Source organism: Salvelinus namaycush, chromosome 2, assembly GCF_016432855.1.
Source record: "Salvelinus namaycush isolate Seneca chromosome 2, SaNama_1.0, whole genome shotgun sequence".
Classification (NCBI taxonomy): domain Eukaryota; kingdom Metazoa; phylum Chordata; class Actinopteri; order Salmoniformes; family Salmonidae; genus Salvelinus; species Salvelinus namaycush.
This window is the reverse complement of record NC_052308.1, coordinates 78817373-78839095: the sequence shown is the minus strand read 5'-3', so window position 1 is coordinate 78839095 and position 21723 is coordinate 78817373. Positions and strand designations below refer to the sequence as shown.

The 21723-nt window shown below is 46.6% G+C and overlaps 2 protein-coding genes across 3 annotated transcripts; both read left to right on the top strand.

Moving 5' to 3' along the window:
* The first annotated feature begins 5900 nt into the window (after positions 1-5900).
* Positions 5901-13236, top strand: LOC120023733. Its single transcript, XM_038967811.1, has 8 exons — positions 5901-6217; positions 6403-6489; positions 6606-6665; positions 6869-7052; positions 7259-7883; positions 10994-11514; positions 11658-13138; positions 13228-13236. The coding sequence occupies exons 2-8, from the start codon at positions 6442-6444 to the stop codon at positions 13234-13236; spliced, it is 2928 nt and encodes a 975-aa protein (XP_038823739.1). The 5' UTR covers positions 5901-6217; positions 6403-6441.
* On the top strand, positions 13124-19590 carry LOC120019073 (partner and localizer of BRCA2-like). 2 transcript variants are annotated; one of them, XM_038962314.1, is made up of 9 exons: positions 13124-13489; positions 13598-13750; positions 14767-14849; positions 15050-15199; positions 15299-15331; positions 15431-15547; positions 15918-16005; positions 16808-16959; positions 17071-19590. In XM_038962314.1, exons 1-9 carry the CDS (start codon positions 13448-13450, stop codon positions 17279-17281), a joined length of 1029 nt encoding a protein of 342 aa, XP_038818242.1. In that variant the 5' UTR covers positions 13124-13447; the 3' UTR covers positions 17282-19590. The 2 variants fall into 2 exon arrangements, with proteins under 2 accessions (XP_038818242.1, XP_038818249.1); XM_038962321.1 differs by lacking the exon at positions 15299-15331.
* The last annotated feature ends 2133 nt before the right edge of the window (positions 19591-21723 follow it).

Here is a 21723-nt window from a genome sequence, read left to right as displayed (position 1 = left end):
GGTGTCAGTCTAGAGAGAGAGAGAGAGAGGGAAGGGTTTCAGTCTAGAGAGAGGGAAGGGTTTCAGTCTAGAGAGAGAGAGGGGTGTCAGTCTAGAGAGAGGGAAGGGTTTCAGTCTAGAGAGAGGGAAGGGTTTCAGTCGAGAGAGAGGGGAGGGTTTCAGTCGAGAGAGAGGGAAGGGTTTCAGTCTAGAAAGAGAGTGAAGGGTTTCAGTCTAGTGAGAAAGGGGTTTCAGTCTAGAGAGAGAGAGAGAGAGTTTCAGTCTAGAGAGAGAGAGAGGGTTTCAGTCTAGAGAGAGAGAGGAAGGGTTTCAGTCTAGAGAGAGGGAAGGGTTTCAGTCTAGAAAGAGAGGGAAGGGTTTCAGTCTAGAGAGAGAGAGGGTTTCAGTCTAGAGAGAGAGAGGAAGGGTTTCAGTCTAGAGAGAGAGGGTTTCAGTCTAGAGAGAGGGAAGGGTGTCAGTCTAGAGAGAGAGGGAAGGGTTTCAGTCGAGAGAGAGGGAGAGAGGGAAGGGTGTCAGTCTAGAGAGAGAGGGAAGGGTTTCAGTCTAGAGAGAGAGAGAGGGAGGGTTTCAGTCTAGAGAGAGAGGGAGGGTTTCAGTCTAGAGAGAGAGGGAGGGTTTCAGTCTAGAGAGAGAGGGAAGGGTTTCAGTCTAGAGAGAGAGAGGGAAGGGTTTCAGTCGAGAGAGAGGGAAGGGTTTCAGTCTAGAAAGAGAGGGAAGGGTTTCAGTCTAGAAAGAGAGGGAAGGGTTTCAGTCTAGAGAGAGAGAGGGGTATCAGTCTAGAGAGAGGGAAGGGTTTCAGTCTAGAGAGAGGGAAGGGTTTCAGTCTAGAAAGAGAGGGAAGGGTTTCAGTCTAGAGAGAGAGAGGGGTATCAGTCTAGAGAGAGAGAGGGGTATCAGTCTAGAGAGAGAGAGGGAGGGAGGGGTGTCAGTCTAGAGAGAGAGAGAGGGAAGGGTTTCAGTTTAGAGAGAGGGAAGGGTTTCAGTCTAGAGAGAGAGAAAGAGGGAGGGGTGTCAGTCTAGAGAGAGGGAAGGGTTTCAGTCGAGAGAGAGGGGAGGGTTTCAGTCGAGAGAGAGGGAAGGGTTTCAGTCTAGAAAGAGAGTGAAGGGTTTCAGTCTAGTGAGAAAGGGGTTTCAGTCTAGAGAGAGAGAGAGAGAGTTTCAGTCTAGAGAGAGAGAGAGAGGGTTTCAGTCTAGAGAGAGAGAGGAAGGGTTTCAGTCTAGAGAGAGGGAAGGGTTTCAGTCTAGAAAGAGAGGGAAGGGTTTCAGTCTAGAGAGAGAGAGGGTTTCAGTCTAGAGAGAGAGAGGAAGGGTTTCAGTCTAGAGAGAGAGGGTTTCAGTCTAGAGAGAGGGAAGGGTGTCAGTCTAGAGAGAGAGGGAAGGGTTTCAGTCGAGAGAGAGGGAGAGAGGGAAGGGTGTCAGTCTAGAGAGAGAGGGAAGGGTTTCAGTCTAGAGAGAGAGAGAGGGAGGGTTTCAGTCTAGAGAGAGAGGGAGGGTTTCAGTCTAGAGAGAGAGGGAGGGTTTCAGTCTAGAGAGAGAGGGAGGGTTTCAGTCTAGAGAGAGGGAAGGGTTTCAGTCTAGAGAGAGAGAGGGAAGGGTTTCAGTCGAGAGAGAGGGAAGGGTTTCAGTCTAGAAAGAGAGGGAAGGGTTTCAGTCTAGAAAGAGAGGGAAGGGTTTCAGTCTAGAGAGAGAGAGGGGTATCAGTCTAGAGAGAGGGAAGGGTTTCAGTCTAGAGAGAGGGAAGGGTTTCAGTCTAGAAAGAGAGGGAAGGGTTTCAGTCTAGAGAGAGAGAGGGGTATCAGTCTAGAGAGAGAGAGGGGTATCAGTCTAGAGAGAGAGAGGGAGGGAGGGGTGTCAGTCTAGAGAGAGAGAGAGGGAAGGGTTTCAGTTTAGAGAGAGGGAAGGGTTTCAGTCTAGAGAGAGAGAAAGAGGGAGGGGTGTCAGTCTAGAGAGAGAGAGAGGGAGGGTTTCAGTCTAGAGAGAGAGAAGGGTTTCAGTCTAGAGAGAGGGAAGGGTTTCAGTCTAGAGAGAGAGAGGGAAGGGTTTCTGTCTAGAGAGAGAGGGAGGGTTTCAGTCTAGAGAGAGAGGGAAGGTTTCAGTCTAGAGAGAGAGGGAAGGGTTTCAGTCTAGAGAGAGAGAGAGGGAAGGGTTTCAGTCGAGAGAGAGGGAAGGGTTTCAGTCTAGAAAGAGAGGGAAGGGTTTCAGTCTAGAAAGAGAGGGAAGGGTTTCAGTCTAGAGAGAGAGAGGGGTATCAGTCTAGAGAGAGGGAAGGGTTTCAGTCTAGAGAGAGGGAAGGGTTTCAGTCTAGAAAGAGAGGGAAGGGTTTCAGTCTAGAGCGAGAGAGGGGTATCAGTCTAGAGAGAGAGAGGGGTATCAGTCTAGAGAGAGAGAGGGAGGGAGGGGTGTCAGTCTAGAGAGAGAGAGAGGGAAGGGTTTCAGTCTAGAGAGAGGGAAGGGTTTCAGTCTAGAGAGAGGGAAGGGTTTCAGTCTAGAGAGAGAGAGGGGTATCAGTCTAGAGAGAGAGGGAGGGAGGGGTGTCAGTCTAGAGAGAGAGAGAGGGAAGGGTTTCAGTCTAGAGAGAGGGAAGGGTTTCAGTCTAGAGAGAGAGAGGGGGGAGGGGTGTCAGTCTAGAGAGAGAGAGAGGAGTGTCAGTCTAGTGAGAGAGAAAGAGGGAGGGGTGTCAGTCTAGAGAGAGAGAGGGAGGGGTGTCAGTCTAGTGAGAGAGAAAGAGGGAGGGATGTCAGTCTAGAGAGAGAGAAAGAGGGAGGGGTGTCAGTCTAGAGAGAGGGAGGGAGAGGTGTCAGTCTAGTGAGAGAGAAAGAGGTAGGGGTGTCAGTCTAGAGAGAGGGGGGTGTCAGTCTAGAGAGAGAGAGAGGGAGGGTTTCAGTCTAGAGAGAGGGAAGGGTTTCAGTCTAGAGAGAGAGAGGGAAGGGTTTCTGTCTAGAGAGAGAGGGAGGGTTTCAGTCTAGAGAGAGAGGGAGGGTTTCAGTCTAGAGAGAGAGGGAAGGGTTTCAGTCTAGAGAGAGAGAGGGAAGGGTTTCAGTCGAGAGAGAGGGAAGGGTTTCAGTCTAGAAAGAGAGGGAAGGGTTTCAGTCTAGAAAGAGAGGGAAGGGTTTCAGTCTAGAAAGAGAGGGAAGGGTTTCAGTCTAGAGAGAGAGAGGGGTATCAGTCTAGAGAGAGGGAAGGGTTTCAGTCTAGAAAGAGAGGGAAGGGTATCAGTCTAGAGAGAGAGAGGGAGGGAGGGGTGTCAGTCTAGAGAGAGAGAGAGGGAAGGGTTTCAGTCTAGAGAGAGGGACGGGTTTCAGTCTAGAGAGAGGGAAGGGTTTCAGTCGAGAGAGAGAGGGGTATCAGTCTAGAGAGAGAGAGGGAGGGAGGGGTGTCAGTCTAGAGAGAGAGAGAGGGAAGGGTTTCAGTCTAGAGAGAGGGAAGGGTTTCAGTCTAGAGAGAGAGAGGGGGGAGGGGTGTCAGTCTAGAGAGAGAGAGAGGAGTGTCAGTCTAGTGAGAGAGAAAGAGGGAGGGGTGTCAGTCTAGAGAGAGAGGGGGAGGGGTGTCAGTCTAGTGAGAGAGAAAGAGGCAGGGATGTCAGTCTAGAGAGAGAGAAAGAGGGAGGGGTGTCAGTCTAGAGAGAGGGAGGGAGAGGTGTCAGTCTAGTGAGAGAGAAAGAGGTAGGGGTGTCAGTCTAGAGAGAGGGGGGGTGTCAGTCTAGAGAGAGAGAGAGGGAGGGGTGTCAGTCTTGAGAGAGAGGAAGGGGTGTCAGTCGAGAGAGAGGGAGAGGGAGGGGTGTCAGTCTAGGGAGGGAAGGGTGTCAGTCTAGGGAGGGAGAGGTGTCAGTCTAGAGAGAGAGAGAGAGGGGGGTGTCAGTCGAGAGAGATGGAGAGAGGGGTGTCAGTCTAGAAAGAGGGAGGGGTGTCAGTCTTGAGAGGGAAAGAGAGAGGGAGGGGTGTCAGTCTAGAGAGGGAGAGATGGAGGGGTGTCAGTCTTGAGAGGGAGAGAGAGAGGGAGGGGTGTCAGTCTAGAGAGGGAGAGAGGGAGGGGTGTCAGTCTAGGGAGGGAGGGGTGTCAGTCTAGGGAGGGAGGGGTGTCAGTCTTGAGAGGGAGGGAGGGGTGTCAGTCTAGAGAGAGACAGAGAGGGATGTCAGTCTAGAGAAAGAGAGAGAGGGGTGTCAGTATAGAGAGAGAGCGGGAGGGGTGTCAGTCTAGAGAGGGAGGGGTGTCAGTCTTGAGAGAGAGAGAGGGGTGTCAGTCTAGTGAGAGAGAAAGAGGGAGGGGTGTCAGTCTGGAGAGAGAGGGAGGGAGTGAACGAGATTTGACTTTCAAAGAGTTCCAGGGTGTGTTGAGAGGTGGTGTCCCGTCCTCCCAGGCTGTTGGCATGGTGCAAGAGAAGATTGTAGGTTTTTAATGAGTGTAAGTGGAAGCTGCAGAGAATTACATGGGTGTATGACATTTTACTAAAGAAGAGTTATATGTTAATGAGATTTATATCAAATAATGGGATACCAGTGGAGGCTGGTGGGAGGAGCTATAGGAGGTCAGGCTCATTGTAATGGCTGGACTGGAATAAATGGAACAGAGTCAAACGTGAGCTTTGTTTGAATACTCATACTAACCGCGCTAACCATACTATTTGTGATTTAAATTGAGTATGTTGTATGCTTGTTTGTCATAGTATGAATATAGTTAGTATGCTAAAAGTTCCCAGATGTCGTACTAAATTCGCCAAAATACGAAGTATACAAGCAGTGGACACTATTTCCGTGCTTTTAGGGCTCATAATGCAATTCTTCCGAAAATGGGCGTGGCTTCACAATGTTTTTAGATTTTGAAGAAAATTAAATAAAATATGCACCCGAAGTCCGATGAGAGCGGATACAAATTAATTGCTTTAACCAATTATGACAAATGTTAAGAAATGTAATAAAGTAATGACTTGTCAAATAAGTTACACGTTATGTTGGCTGACAATTTGTTAGCTACGTTATCCTTACGAACCGCATAGCATTACATCAGTATGTACCGGTATGTTAGCTAGTTACCTAAAGTTAGTTGGCTACTAATACATCGAATACATAATTCTGGCTATCTACTCTGATTTCAGAGCACTCTCGTTTGAGTGTGCCGCTCAACACCTATTGAATATATGGCCGGTGTTAGTAAAAGTAGGCAAAAAAAAAAAGCGTAATTAAATTGTTGCCAGCAGCACAGTTACATTCACCAACGCTCTGGATAACATGAAAACAGCCTAACCAGCTCTGCTAGGGTAAGTAAAATGGTCAGAGTGAGGTGTTCTCAGCATTTGTGTTTGGAACTAGCTAGCCAGTTAGCTTGGGTGCTTGACTGCCATTGTGAGGTCAGAACTTACGGATCAACTGTACTCCTGATTTACGAAAAGGCCCAGAGCGCACTCTGGCACTCCAGATTGAATTTACAAACACACCCAAAATCGTAAAATGTCAGCTAGTTATTTGTTATGCTAACAAGCTAGCAAGAAGTTGCATAGCAACAGCATCAACTTCCGGTAGACAGGCAAAGTGCTAGTACTCTCAACTGAAAGGATACCGTTCGTTTACAGTATACTAAAATTAACTAATAGTATGTACTCATTGTGTAGTATTCAAACAAGCTGTGGTTTCTATATGTTTGATAACGTCCCATTTATTCCATTCCAGCCATTACAATGAGCCCGTCCTCCTATAGCTCCTCTCACCAGCCTCCTCTGTGGTATACAGGTGTCCGGTTGGTTGGTGGGCAATTATTTTCTCCCTCTTTGTTTGTATCACAAATGTAACGTGATTGAACACACACTATCGCACAGTAGGTGGCGGCATGCACAAACAAAATGTGTGAACGCCATGATACCAAAGAAGAAGAAGAAGATATACTCCACCCTCGCCAGCCTTCCTTCTGAGAAGCAGTCACCCGGCTGTTGCATTTTCGGTTATCCATTGGTCTTGTCTGGACCGTGAAGTCGCAGGAGAGTTTGGACAAAAATGGTGGATAAATAAAGTTCACTAAGGCCGTTTAAAAAAAGTATCAAGTTACGGTCTGCTACGGTCTGCGCTCCCATAGACACCAATGCGATAGCAGCTGGGTCTGGTCTGCTTTGTTCATTGATTAAACCAGAAAAAACAGCGACTGGATTGGAATCCTTCCTGCCCCCCCAAAAAACGTGATTAGCTAGCATATTGACGCCGATAAATACAGAAACAAATGGCTTTGAATGGTACGTTTTATCAAATAATTAGCTACTAGCTACTATTCTGAAAATGTGAGGTAGTTAACGTTGCAGTAGCTTGTCAGCTAACACTAGTTAGCTAACTAGCCAGTTTGTCAGCTAGCGCTAGCTAAGATTATTGTTCACTTGCTAAATCTATAGGTTTTTATTTGAAAACCTCTCTTGTGTTTTAGCTAACTGTCAAAGGTGACCGTTAGGATCGCGTGACTAGAATGGGGGATAATTTGGAGCGCGTGCTCCATTGCGATGACAAGGAGGAGGTAGGTGTATTGTTTACATATAGGAGGGCCCTGTGTAAGCGGTCTTAAAATGTCTTGTAGCTAGGCCTACCTTCCTTCTCAAGTAGGATGATACGTATGTGTGTGTCCCTCCCCAGTTGAGGCGGAAACTGGCCCTGCTACAGAGGGAGTACTCCAGGACAGTTCAGAGATTACAGGTGAGAGATATGGTGTGTAAAGGCGGTAGCAGGTGTGCGTGTGTGGGGAGGGTGTATGCACTGGTGTGTTAGTAGTGTGTGTAGTAAGCACCACAATCATGACTGATATCTGCGTTGTGTGGTACTGCACATGTTTGACAACATTGATGTACATTATCCCCCTATATATATATATATATATATATATATATACACACACATAGCGAGCTGAGCGTTCAGATGCCGTGCGGAAGCATGTGAGGAGTCGGATCTCTGAGCAGAACCTCCAGGACCAGACAGACCCAGTCCCAGCCAGCACCTTTCCCAACCCAGCTCTACCCCCCCTCTCCCCTGGCAGCCCTGCTAGGACAGCCCCAGGTTCGGCCACACCACCAGGCCCCACTGGAGGTCAGTCTGCCCGTATTAGAAACTAAGTGCTGTAAAAAGTTTTGTGACGTTAGCATATTTGAGCTTAACGCTATTATATTATTAAGGTTGTAGTGTGTGTTCAGGTTGTAATGTGTGTTGGAAATTACGTAGTGTGTGTGTTCAGGTTATATCCAGGTTGTAATGTGTATTGGAAATGACGTTGTAGTGTGTGTGTATGTGTGCAGACTCGACTGTGGCGGCATCGTGTCCGGTGGAATCTGAGAACCCCAGGCGGAGGAGTCCGTCCATCCGCTTCCTCCTCCCAGTCGATGACTCTTGCCCTCGGACACCTGACCTTAACCCTCACAGACGAAGCCACTCCCTCCGGCTAAGGTCACGGAGAAGCCGGTTGCGCTGGGAGCGGACGGGGAGGGTCCAGGGCGGCGAGGGGGCAGGGGGGATGTACGACACGGAGACCAGCGAGGATGGGCTGGAGCTGGACGCACGGACAGAGAAAGAAGAGGATGGAGAGAAGAGAAATATGGAGGAAGAGAAGGAGGGCGAGAGGGAGGAGAATGAGAGGGACACTCCAGATAAAGAGGCACTGAAACAGAGAGATGGAGAGGAGAGAGAAGAACAGAGGACATATGGACAGAAGGAGAAGGAAGGGGTGAACCTGAGGAGAGATGGAGAGCATGAGAGAGAAGAGGGTGGTGATTCAGGAGCTGTGGGAGTCTCTGTGTTAGGGGCTGTTGGGTTGTGTAACACTGGGGGGGTCCTGGACTCGTGCACTCTGGTGGAAGGTCTGCCGTTCCCTGTAGAATACTACATCAGAACCACGAGACGCATGGCCTCTTCACAGAGCCACAGGTTAGTGGTCGCCTTTAATATCTGTTGTTGTTATACTTGATTGTATTGTATTGTACTCTATTCTATTGTGGAGTACTACTTCAGAACCACAAGACGGCGAAGCATGCCTTCGTCTCAGATCCACAGGTTGCTTGGGTGATTCCACGCCACGGTGGGACAAATAGATTTAATTGGGAGGAAGGATGTTTGATATGCTTTTTACATTTGTATCACAAACCATTTCATGATGAAATTGGCTGTTTTAGCTCCTTTTAGACCAATAATCAAATAAAAGTTTGAAAGTCCTTCCCAATGATGCACAGTTAAAAATAATAAGATAAGAAAAATACAAATAGTAACACAAGGAATAAAATACAGAAGAATTAAGCTATATACCGGGAGTACAGGACCAGATCACTGTGCAGCTATATACCAGGAGTACCAGTACCAGATCACTGCATCTATATACAGGGAGTACCAGTACCAGATCACTGTGCATCTATAAACCGGGAGTACAGGACCAGATCACTGTGCATCTATATACAGGGAGTGCCAGATCACTGCATCTATATACAGGGAGTACCAGTACCAGATCACTGTGCATCTATATACCGGGACTACAGGACCAGATCACTGTGCAGCTATATACAGGGAGTGCCAGATCACTGTGCATCTATATACCGGGAGTACAGGACCAGATCACTGTGCAGCTATATACAGGGAGTACCAGTACCAGATCACTGTACAGCTATATACAGGGAGTACCAGTACCAGATCACTGTGCATCTATAAACCGGGAGTACAGGACCAGATCACTGTGCATCTATATATAGGGAGTACCAGTACCAGATCACTGTGCATCTATATACCGGGAGTACAGGACCAGATCACTGTGCATCTATATACAGGGAGTACCAGTACCAGATCACTGTGCATCTATATACAGGGAGTACCAGTACCAGATCACTGTGCATCTATATACAGGGAGTACCAGTGCCAGATCACTGTGCATCTATATAGAGGGAGTACCAGTACCAGATCACTGTGCATCTATATACAGGGAGTACCAGTACCAGATCACTGTGCATCTATATAGAGGGAGTACCAGTACCAGATCACTGTGCATCTATATAGAGGGAGTACCAGTACCAGATCACTGTGCATCTATATAGAGGGAGTACCAGTACCAGATCACTGTGCATCTATATAGAGGGAGTACCAGTACCAGATCAGCAGCACCTTGTTTCTGTATGAAGGAGAGAACATACATACAGGATGTTAGACCAGCAGCACCTTGTTTCTTTATGAAGGAGAGAACATACATACAGGATGTTAGGCCAGCAGCACCTTGTTTCTTTATGAAGGAGAGAACAGACATACAGGATGTTAGACCAGCAGCACCTTGTTTCTTTATGAAGGAGAGAAGATACATACAGGATGTTTGGCCAGCAGCACCTTGTTTCTTTATGAAGGAGAGAACATACATACAGGATGTTAGACCAGCAGCACCTTGTTTCTTTATGAAGGAGAGAACATACATACAGGATGTTAGACCAGCAGCACCTTGTTTCTTTATGAAGGAGAGAACATACATACAGGATGTTAGACCAGCAGCACCTTGTTTCTTTATGAAGGAGAGAACATACATACAGGATGTTAGACCAGCAGCACCTTGTTTCTGTATGAAGGAGAGAACATACATACAGGATGTTAGACCAGCAGCACCTTGTTTCTTTATGAAGGAGAGAACATACATACAGGATGTTAGGCCAGCAGCACCTTGTTTCTTTATGAAGGAGAGAACATACATACAGGATGTTAGGCCAGCAGCACCTTGTTTCTGTATGAAGGAGAGAACATACATACAGGATGTTAGGCCAGCAGCACCTTGTTTCTTTATGAAGGAGAGAACATACATACAGGATGTTAGACCAGCAGCACCTTGTTTCTGTATGAAGGAGAGAACATACATACAGGATGTTAGACCAGCAGCACCTTGTTTCTTTATGAAGGAGAGAACATACATACAGGATGTTAGGCCAGCAGCACCTTGTTTCTTTATGAAGGAGAGAACATACATACAGGATGTTAGGCCAGCAGCACCTTGTTTCTTTATGAAGGAGAGAACATACATACAGGATGTTAGGCCAGCAGCACCTTGTTTCTTTATGAAGGAGAGAACATACATACAGGATGTTAGACCAGCAGCACTTTGTTTCTTTATGAAGGAGAGAACATACATACAGGATGTTAGACCAGCAGCACCTTGTTTCTTTATGAAGGAGAGAACATACATACAGGATGTTAGACCAGCAGCACCTTGTTTCTTTATGAAGGAGAGAACATACATACAGGATGTTAGACCAGCAGCACCTTGTTTCTTTATGAAGGAGAGAACATACATACAATCAGTGGTGTTCATTGGATTTGTTTACATATGGTTGTATTCTTACATGCACATTGCTTTACTTGTGTTACTTTTATATGGACATTTGATTTGCTTACTTAAGGTTGTGTTTATTAAAACCTGCACTAAGGAAACTTAGTGCATGGCGCCATCTTTAATGTTAATGATATTAATTTAAAAAAAGTGCATAGTGCTGCTAATTGTATTTGTTGGTTTTCAGTATAAAACTTGTTGAAATGAATTCAGTGTATCAGTACTTTTTGAACATTTCCAGCACATCTTAACAACACCGCCATAATACTGATAACCACGATAATACTGACAATACAAATAATACAGATAACACTGACAATACTGATAACCGTGATCATTTTGGTCACTGTAATCGTGAAATGAAATGTTCATACCGTTTCAACTCTGTAACATAACAAGCTGTGTGGAAAAAGTCAAGGGGTCTGAATACTTGATGAATGCACTGTATTATAGGTAAAACCAAGGAAAAGCCAACATAAAGCTTTGTGGCCACCAGAACAGCTTCAAATGCGCCTTGGTAAAGATTCTTTAAGTGTGGAGGGCTGCATAACCATTCGTCCACGTGAAATTCCATCATTTAGCGTTTTCCATCAACAAATCGCCGTGTCAGTAATTTGAATGTGAGCCTGCTCCGTCTCGTCTGTGGTACACAAATCTAATGTAAGGTGTTTTTTGTTAATGCTACTTTCAGAGACCTGCAGGCCGTCATTCTGAACCAACTCAACAGGGGGCGCCACAGAAGGAGCAGGGGCCAGATGTCTGACACACACTCACTCTCAACTTCACACTCCGACTCACTAGCACAACCCTCCAATCACCGCCAGTGCTCAAGTCAACTGACCTCAAACTCACCGACCAATCGCACACCGGTCGAGGAGCCATCAGCCAATCAGATGCTTACCGCTGAGTCAGGGGCCAATCAGAGTGAGCGTTTACCTTCCAGAGCCTGCAGTGTTCGGCCTATCAGAGGCCGGAGGAGGAGAGGAAGGAGGCCGAGACTGGGCCGCTCTCTAAGTTTGGACTCGGATCCTCCAACATCAGGCCCAGACAACACCCAGACCCCGGCCGCTATTAGCCCAGCCTCACAGCCTCTCCCTGGGGGTGGATGTCCGGAGCGCTGGCCTCTTTCTGGAGGTGTGGAGGAACAGCTTTATCCCATCTTCAGGAGGAGCTGTGTCTCTCCCCTCATTCACACATCAAAGCAGAGCAAAGGTGGGACTGAGCCGTGTGGTGTATCTGAAGGCTGTTACGTTTCACTGTGACTTCAATTATCAACTAACATTTTCATCCTTTCACTCGTGTTCTGTGTGTGTGTGTGTATGTGTATGTGTGTGTGTGTGTGTGTGTGTGTGTAGAGAGTGTGTGGTCTCTCCTCCTGCCCTCCTCCCTCTCCCCTGGAGGACCAGCAGTGCACCCTGGGAGTCTGGGCCGCGTCATCTCAACCTTTGACCTCCGGGATTTCCATCTCCCCGACGACCAGTTCGGACAGCTAAAGCTCCAGAAGCTTCGCGCCTCGTCTGCCGTTGCCGTCCCAGAACCGGAACCCTTCTCACCTTACAACATGCGTCGTCGCCGCAGCAGAGACTCGGTCCACGGTCTCCACGGCGACACAGGCGGTCAGACATCTAAAGCGCCTACGCCTGAGCCCCTCCCTCTCAGCCTCACCCCTCCTGTCACAGACTGCGTCACTCCAGTAGAACAGTCTATAGACATATCTATAGGCCAGCATCTTATAGACCACCCTATAGGCCAGCAGTATACAGACGCACTAGACCATTCTACAAACCTCCATTTGGAGTACCATTCAGTTTGCCAGTTTACAGACCACCTTGTAGACCAGCCTACTGGCCATCAGTCTACAGACCACCTTGTAGACCAGCCTACTGGCCATCAGTCTACAGACCACCTTGTAGACCAGCCTACTGGCCATCAGTCTACAGACCACCTTGTAGACCAGCCTACTGGCCATCAGTCTACAGACCACCTTGTAGACCAGCCTACTGGCCATCAGTCTACAGACCATCTTGTAGACCAGCCTACTGGCCATCAGTCTACAGACCACCTTGTAGACCAGCCTACTGGCCATCAGTCTACAGACAACCCTGTAGACCAGCCTACTGGCCATCAGTCTACAGACCACCTTGTAGACCAGCCTATAGGCCATCAGTCTACAGACCATCCTGTTGACCAGCTTATAGGCCATCAGCTTACCGTTTTAGTAGGCCAGTCTATAGACTTTCCTTCAGTAGACCAGCAGACAGGCCGACTCACTACTGAGTGCCCTTCCCTTCAAACTGAAACAGAGACCGAGTGCCCTCCCGAGTGTTCGTCCTTCCACACAAAGACTAAGTGCCTTTCTCCGTGCCCTACGGAGTTCTCTGTCGAGTGCCTAACCAAATGTCCTTCCATGTGCACTACTGAGTGCCCTTCCCTCCGGACGGAGACAGATGCAGAGTGTGCTGTCCCCCCCAGCCCCTCCCTGCTCCTCCTTAGCCCCTCCCTAACCAGCCACACCCCTCACGGACACACCCACTCCCTTCCCCTCTCCTCCAGTCCCCCCTTACCTTCCTTAGGGATGAGCCCTAACCCCTTGACCACTAACCCCAACATACCCCTCTCCCTCCCTGACAGCCCCCCATTACGTTCTTTAGAGGCGGTGACTCACATCCTCTCCTGCCCTCCCTGCCCCTCCTCTCTGCCCCTCTCCTGCCCTCCCTGCCCCTCCTCTCTGCCCCTCTCCTGCCCTCCCTGCCCCCCCACTCTGCCCCTCCCCCTCTCCTGCTCTCCCTGCCCCCACACCCTGACCCTCCCCTTCCCCTCTAGTCCCTCCACCCAAGCCCTCTCTCCTCCCTCCCTCTCTCCCTGCCCCTCTCCAGCCATCCCTCTCTCCTCCTCCCCTCCCTCCCTCGCTCTCTGCCACCCCAGCCTGGTTGATTCCCTGCCCCAACTTTTGCTCCCTCCCACTCCTCTACTACTGCCTCAGTCTCTCCCTCCAACCCCAAATACACCCCCTCCATCGCCCCCTACCCAGCTTCTTCGCCAGCCAGCTCCCTCTCTCCACTCAACCAGACAGGCCACCGAGGAGAGAGGAGAGGGAGAGGAGGAGAGAGCGTGTAGGAAGAAAGAGGAGAAGAGGAGGGATGGGATGACAGAGGAGGGTGTCTTAAAGCTCTCTCACACACTGAAGGTCAATACTGTGATGTCAAGCCATTGTTGTGTATTTCAACATCCATGTCACAACTCACTTCAGAGAATGTCTGTGTGTGTAATAATAATGGTGTGTGTGTGTGTGTAGGCCCCTGCAGGAGGCAGCCTGGTGGATGTGTGCTGTGTGTCGTGGCTGTCAGTAGGTGTATGTGTAGCGGTGGCAGGAGAGTGGGAGGTGTGTGTTTGGGGTCAGACCAACCCCCCACACTGGAGACGACTGCACACCTGGACCTTCATAGAAGTAACTTTGTGTTGTGTGTCTTAATGTGTGTGTGTAACAACTGAGTTTTATATTGTTTATGGCTGTTTCTGTGTTTAATGAGTGTGTGTAACAACTGTGTTAAATACTGTGTGTGTGTGTGTGTACCAGTCAAAGGTTTGGACTCCTACTCATTCAAGAGTTTTTCTTTCTTTAGTGAAGACATCAAAACTACGGCATAACACATATGGAATCATCTAGTAACCAAAAAAGTGTTAAACAGATCAATATAAAAAAAGAGATTCTGAGATTCTTCAAAGTATCAACCCTTTGCCTTGATGACAGCTTTGCATACTCTTAGCATTCTCTCTTTTGATTTCTTTACCCTTTTTTTGGTTACTACATGATTCCATATGTGTTATTTCATAGTTTTGATGTCTTCACTATTATTCTACAATGTAGATAATAGTACAAATAAAGAAAAACCCTTGAATGAGTAGGAGAGTGACAAAAATCGTGCAAGCTAACAGGCGAGTCACAAACAGACAAATAACGGCGCAGAACGGCATCTCAGAACACACAACTCGTGGATCCTTGTCATTGATTGGCTATTGCAGCAGACGACCACACCGGGTTCCACTCCTATCAGCTAAAAACAAGAAGAAGAGGCTCCAGTGGGCACGCCGTCACCAACACTGGACAAGAGGAGTGGAAAAACGTCGCCTGGAACATGACAGCGAGTTCAGTTTACTTGAGTGGCCTGGTCAGTCCCCAGACCTCAACCCTATAGAGCATCTGTGGGATGAGATGTAACGGGCTGTTGGTAGCATGAATGTACCACCGTCCAATCAGCAGTAACTGCGTGATGACATCACATCAGCATGGACCAACATCCCTGTGGAACATCTCCCACACCTTGTAGAATACCCGGAAGAATTCAGGCTGTTCTGGAGGCAATGGGGGCCCGACCGATACTAGATGGGTGTACCTAATAAACTGTCCAGTGAGTGTACGTTGTATGTGTGTGTGTATTTAATGTGTGTGTGTGTGTGTTTAAGTCAGTTATGTCAGTGTTTCCTGTGCCGGACGCTCCTGGGCTTCTGTGTGTGACTCTGGGCCAGCTGGAAATCAGAGAGGCCAGGTACTACCCCCCCCCCCCCCCCCCACACACACACACACACATACTGCTACCACTCCCCCATCCCTCTTTTTCTTCCCTGTTCTTCTTTCTCCTCTCTCTCCCTCTTCTTTGCTTGTCTCTGTGTTCATGCGTCTGTAAATGTTTCTATTAATATTTGTGTGTGTGTGTGTGTGTGTGCACATGTATCTCTGTGTGTGTAGGGTACTGTGCTGCTCCAGTCTGTCCCAGGCGGTGCTGTGTGAGGGGGAGGTCCAGATGGTGTTGGGCATGTCCAACCGAAGGCTGGTTAGCTCCTCCTACTCTGTAGCCACAACCCCGCTGCAGGTCTACACACTGACACAGGATGGCAGGTAACCACGGGTGACCAGGGTCTTCTCTCGTCTGGCATGGTTAATGCTGTGTGTGTGTGAACTCTATGTCTGTGTTTCTGTCTCTCTGACCTCTCTCAGGCTGCAGGTCTACACACTGACACAGGATGGCAGGTAACCACGGGTGACCAGGGTCTTCTCTCATCTGGCATGGTTAATGCTGTGTGTGTGTGAACTCTATGTCTGTGTTTCTGTCTCTCTGACCTCTCTCAGGCTGCAGGCCTGCCTGTCTTTGGTCTGTCCTACTGAGCGCGTGCGGACCGTGGCGGCGGTGGAGGGACAGACTGACGCTCTGATTGGCTCATCCCACGGCGGACATGTTGTTCTGTGGTGAGCAAGAGAACGTAGATAATTCAGTTCTTCCTGGTGCTGGGGACCTAAACGGGGGCAGCCTTGAAGTTATTTTAATAAGTGGTGTAGTTCTAGAGCAAAAACACCCCTTTAGGTCCCCGGCACCAGGATGCTCTAATTGAAAGGTTTTCAAAGACACTGGTTTTGTAGACAGCTGCTTTACCGAGGAACGCTTTAACTTCCAATGACTGTAATATGTGCTTGTCTCACCTATCTTAGTGGAATGCACTGACTGTAAGTCTCTCTCTGGATAAGAGCATCTGCTAAATGCCTTCTCAAACCTGTTTACAGTTGAATGAGAATCTTCTCCGTTAACACTAGCGTGTGTGTGTGTGTGTGTGTTTGTCAGGAACGTGACGACGGGGCAGCTGCTGCGGAGCATCACTCTGGGAGATGGTTTCACGGATACGACCTGCCTCCGAGGATACTCCCTCTGCGTGAGTGTGTGTGTGTGTGTGTATTTACTGTGTGTGTGTGTGTGTAGTATCTGTACCAGAAAGAGTGTGTTCGTTCCTACTATAATGTGTGAGAGAACCTACAGGACATGGGAGAATTTCTGATCATTGTGTGTGTATTCTCACCATGTAATTCCCCATGTCTAACCAACAGCCTCCACCCACCTTGACTGAATAGTGATGATGTTGTCATGTCCCACTCCGTCCTACGAAACCTCCCAGTGTCTGCGTCCCAAACCACCCAATTCTCTGCCCTTTCTCTATGTGCACTCTCTCCCACACACATTTTAAAAGCATTACTGTCCATAACCCATCCATGGGTAAGAGGGAGTGTCCACTACTTTCCTTCTAAATCCATGAAGGGAAGTGAACAAGTGTATTGTGAGAGTACAGAGAATTGAGACAGTCAATGTGTAACTCAAATTGTATTTGTGACATATGCCGAATACAACAGGTGTGTAGACCTTACCGTGAAATGCTTACTTACAAGCCCTTAACCAGTAATACTGTTCAAGAAATAGTTAATAAATGATTTACTAAATAAACTCAAGTTTAAAAAAATATCTAATCAATCAAAAAGTAAAGCATCACATTTACATAACAATAACGAGGCTAAATACAGGGGGAACCTGTACCGAGTCAATGTGCGGCGGTACCTTTGTAGATATAGTGATGGTATGTATAGTCATGATGTTGTCCTGTTTTATTGGTTGTTTCTTGTTTTGATTTTTGATTTTTCTATTTGAATGAATTTTGATTTGTCATGTCCCCATTCGTCCTACAGGGGGTGCTGTTTGTCCTGTTGCAACACCCGTCCCTGTGTGCTGTGGAGGAGGAAGAGGGAGGGGCTCTGTTCTCGCTGGTCGCCACCAACCCTCTGACTGGCACCGTCGCCCTGGCAACCAGACTAGGCCTCCCCAAAGCCTGCACCGGGAGGTGAGAGGGGGGAGGAGGAAAGGGGGAGTTGGCAGGAAGAGGGAATTGTGTGTTAACCTCTCTGTCGTTTGTGGGTGTGTGTTTTATTCTGTGTGTGTGTTCTCTCCCTAGGCTGGTGGAGGTTGATGTCCATGGCTCCAGTGTGGTTGGGGTTTTCCGGTCCGGCTCCGTGTGTGTGTGGCAGCTTGGGGGGCGTCAGGGCCAGCAGGGGGTCTGGTTCCCAGAGCTGGGGTGTCAGCTCGCCCGTTGGGGGGCGCAGGGAACTGTCCTGACGGCACACCTCAATGGAGACGTCTGCTTACACAGCTACAGACCACTCTGATCTACTATAGACCACTCTGAACAACTACAGACAACTATAGACCACTCTGAACTACTAGAGACCACTATAGACCACTCTGAACCACTATAGACCACTCTGAACAACTACAGACCACTCTGAACTACTAGAGACAACTATAGACCACTCTGAACCACTATAGACCACTCTGAACCACTATAGACCACTCTGAACTACTAGAGACCACTATAGACCACTCTGAACAACTAGAGACCACTATAGACCACTCTGAACTACTATAGACCACTCTGAACAACTACAGACCACTCTGAACTACTAGAGACAACTATAGACCACTCTGAACCACTATAGACCACTCTGAACCACTATAGACCACTCTGAACTACTAGAGACCACTATAGACCACTCTGAACAACTAGAGACCACTATAGACCACTCTGAACAACTACAGACCACTATAGACCACTCTGAACCACTATAGACCACTCTGAACTACTAGAGACCACTCTGAACAACTAGAGACCACTATAGACCACTCTGAACAACTACAGACCACTCTGAACCACTAGAGACCACTATAGACCACTCTGAACAACTACAGACCACTCTGAACTACTAGAGACAACTATAGACCACTCTGAACCACTATAGACCACTCTGAACCACTATAGACCACTCTGAACTACTAGAGACCACTATAGACCACTCTGAACAACTAGAGACCACTATAGACCACTCTGAACAACTACAGACCACTATAGACCACTCTGAACCACTATAGACCACTCTGAACTACTAGAGACCACTCTGAACAACTAGAGACCACTATAGACCACTCTGAACAACTACAGACCACTCTGAACCACTAGAGACCACTATAGACCACTCTGAACAACTACAGACCACTCTGAACTACTAGAGACAACTATAGACCACTCTGAACCACTATAGACCACTCTGAACCACTATAGACTACTCTGAACTACTAGAGACCACTATAGACCACTCTGAACAACTAGAGACCACTATAGACCACTCTGAACAACTACAGACCACTCTGAACCACTATAGACCACTCTGAACCACTATAGACCACTCTGAACTACTAGAGACCACTATAGACCACTCTGAACAACTACAGACCACTATAGACCACTCAACCACTATAGACCACTCAACCACTATAGACCACTCTGAACCACTATAGACCACTCTGAACTACTATAGACCACTCTGAACAACTACAGACCACTATAGACCACTCTGAACAACTACAGACCACTCTGAACCACTAGAGACCACTATAGACCACTCTGAACAACTACAGACCACAATAGACCACTCAACCACTATAGACCACTCTGAACAACTACAGACCACTATAGACCACTCTGAACAACTACAGACCACTGAACAACTACAGACCACTATAGACCACTCTGAACAACTACAGACCACTATAGACCACTCTGAACAACTACAGACCACTATAGACCACTCTGAACAACTACAGACCACTCTGAACAACTACAGACCACTATAGACCACTATAGACCACTCTGAACAACTACAGACCACTATAGACCACTCTGAACTACTGTTATACATGCCAGAGAGTCATGTTTGTTCTACCAAACGCATTTCTATCTGAAGGTTGTCCAACGTGTCCTGCTGAATGCAGCCCAGAAGGGTATACTACATAGCAGGATCAATGAGTTAGCGCTCTAACTTTGATAAGCAACCAGAAATAACTATTGATTTTCTGGTTCATTAAGAAAGCTAAACTTAGATATGTGTTTTTGGTTGTTTTATTATACCATGCACTTTATATATTTCTATAAAACAAGTTATTTCAGAATATTAAGTTAGCTGGATAACACATTGATCTTGCTTTGTAGTAAACACCTGCAACCGTGACCTCTCTGGTGCTGAATCACATTTTGATTCTGATTCTTCTGAATCACTTTCTACCACATCCAAATTACATGGTTCAACTGTCTGTTCCATATGTACCTACATATAAATTACATGGTTCAACTGTCTGGTTCCTGAGTCTGTGTTCCATATGTACCTACATATAAATGACGTGGTTCAACTGTCTGGTTCCTGAGTCTGTGTTCCCTATGTACCTACATATAAATGACATGGTTCAACTGTCTGGTTCCTGAGTCTGTGTTCCATATGTACCTACATATAAATGACATGGTTCAACTGTCTGGTTCCTGAGTCTGTGTTCCCTATGTACCTACATATAAATGACGTGGTTCAACTGTCTGGTTCCTGAGTCTGTGTTCCATATGTACCTACATATAAATGACGTGGTTCAACTGTCTGGTTCTTGAGTCTGTTCCATATGTACCTACATATAAATGACATGGTTCAACTGTCTGGTTCCTGAGTCTGTGTTCCATATGTACCTACATATAAATGACGTGGTTCAACTGTCTGGTTCCTGAGTCTGTTCCATATGTACCTACATATAAATGACGTGGTTCAACTGTCTGGTTCCTGAGTCTGTGTTCCAAATGTACCTACATATAAATGACGTGGTTCAACTGTCTGGTTCCTGAGTCTGTGTTCCATATGTACCTACATATAAATGACGTGGTTCAACTGTCTGGTTCCTGAGTCTGTGTTCCATATGTACCTACATATAAATGACGTGGTTCAACTGTCTGGTTCCTGAGTCTGTGTTCCATATGTACCTACATATAAATGACGTGGTTCAACTGTCTGGTTCCTGAGTCTGTGTTCCATATGTACCTACATATAAATGACATGGTTCAACTGTCTGGTTCCTGACCCAATCTGCTGTTGAATGCTCATGATATATTTAAGCAATAAGGCATGAGGGGGTGTGGTATATGGCCAGTATACCTCGGCCAAGGGCTGTTCTTAAGCACGGCACAACATGGAGTGCCTGGATCCAGCCCTGGGCTGTGGTATATTGGCCATATACCACACCCACTCATGCCAAATTGCTTAAATATGTAATGAGCATTCAACAGCAGATTGGGTCAGGAACCAGACAGTTGAACCATGTCATTTTTTGTGGGCAGAACTGAAAAAGTGTGTGCGAGCAAGGAGACCTACAAACCTGACTCAGTTACACCAGCTCTGTCAGGAGGAATGGGCCAAAATTCACCCAACGTATTGTGGGAAGCTTGTGGAAGGCTACCCGAAACGTTTGACCCAAGTTAAACAATTTAAAGGCAATGCTACCAAATACTAATTGAGTGTATATTAACTTCTGACCCACTGGGAATGTGATGAAAGAAATAAAAGCTGAAATAAATTATTCTCTACTATTATTCTGACATTTCACATAATTAAAATAAAGTGGTGATCCTACCTGACCTAAAACAGGGAATTTTTACCAGGATTCAATGTCAGGAATTGTGAAAAACTGAGTTTAAATGTATTTGGCTAAGGTGTATGTAAACTTCCGACTTCAACTGTAGCTAGAATTTTTGCATCACAACACTGAAGTGTAAGAAACCTCCACTTTTTTAAATGGACTGGATCTTGTTTCAGTAATAATGAAATCAAACCTTCTTGTTGCGTGTCTGCTAATCTACCATTTATATAGGAGTGGTTAAAACATGCTAATAATGGTCCTCTTAGTATATCAAAAAAAAGTTTGATATACTTCCACTGGTATGCCATCCAGCCCTGGAGTTTTCCCAGACTTAAAGACTTTAATTGCATCGAGAAGTTCCTCCTCTGTAATTTGGCTTCACGTAAGTCTTTCTGTACAGATGTTCATTTGACCTTATTAATAGAGAAAATCCATACAATGAGTTTCGGTTAGTGAAGATGGAGGAGACTGAAACGAAAACATATTCTTAAAGTACTTCACTTCCTCTTTCAAAATATAATTCGTTGAATCATGCGTGACTCCATCATTTGTAACAAGTTTCAAGATTGAAAAAGAATTTGGTGCATTTTTCACCATATTTCATCCAGTTCGCTTTATTTTTATAATATATTACACTAGATCTTTCTTGAATAAGTTCCTCCATTTCTTTTTGTTTTTCCTCTAACTTATTCTGTGCCTCTATGGTACCGTTTATATTGCTATCTAACTGTACTGTTAGTCCTTCAATTTCCTTTGTTAATATGGACTCTTTTGATCTTTCATTGAATAATACAACTGAGTTTGCCTTTTTTCCCAAAATGTAATTGAAGGTGCTCCAAAACTTTTTACTATCATTCTTTGTCATTTATCTTTGTTTCATAGTGTAGATTCTTCATTTTATTCAGTTTAGTCACGATCTCTCAACAGTATTTTTACCAATCGGTTGTGCAGCCAGACTTATTTGCCATTCCTTTTGCCACATCCCTCTCAACGATACAATTTTTAGTAAAGATGTGATCAATACATATTGAGTCTGTTTTCTCTGATGTTTAATAAGCACATCTCTTTCCCCCTCCCAGTGTTTCTGTTTTGAAGAGCAGCGGTT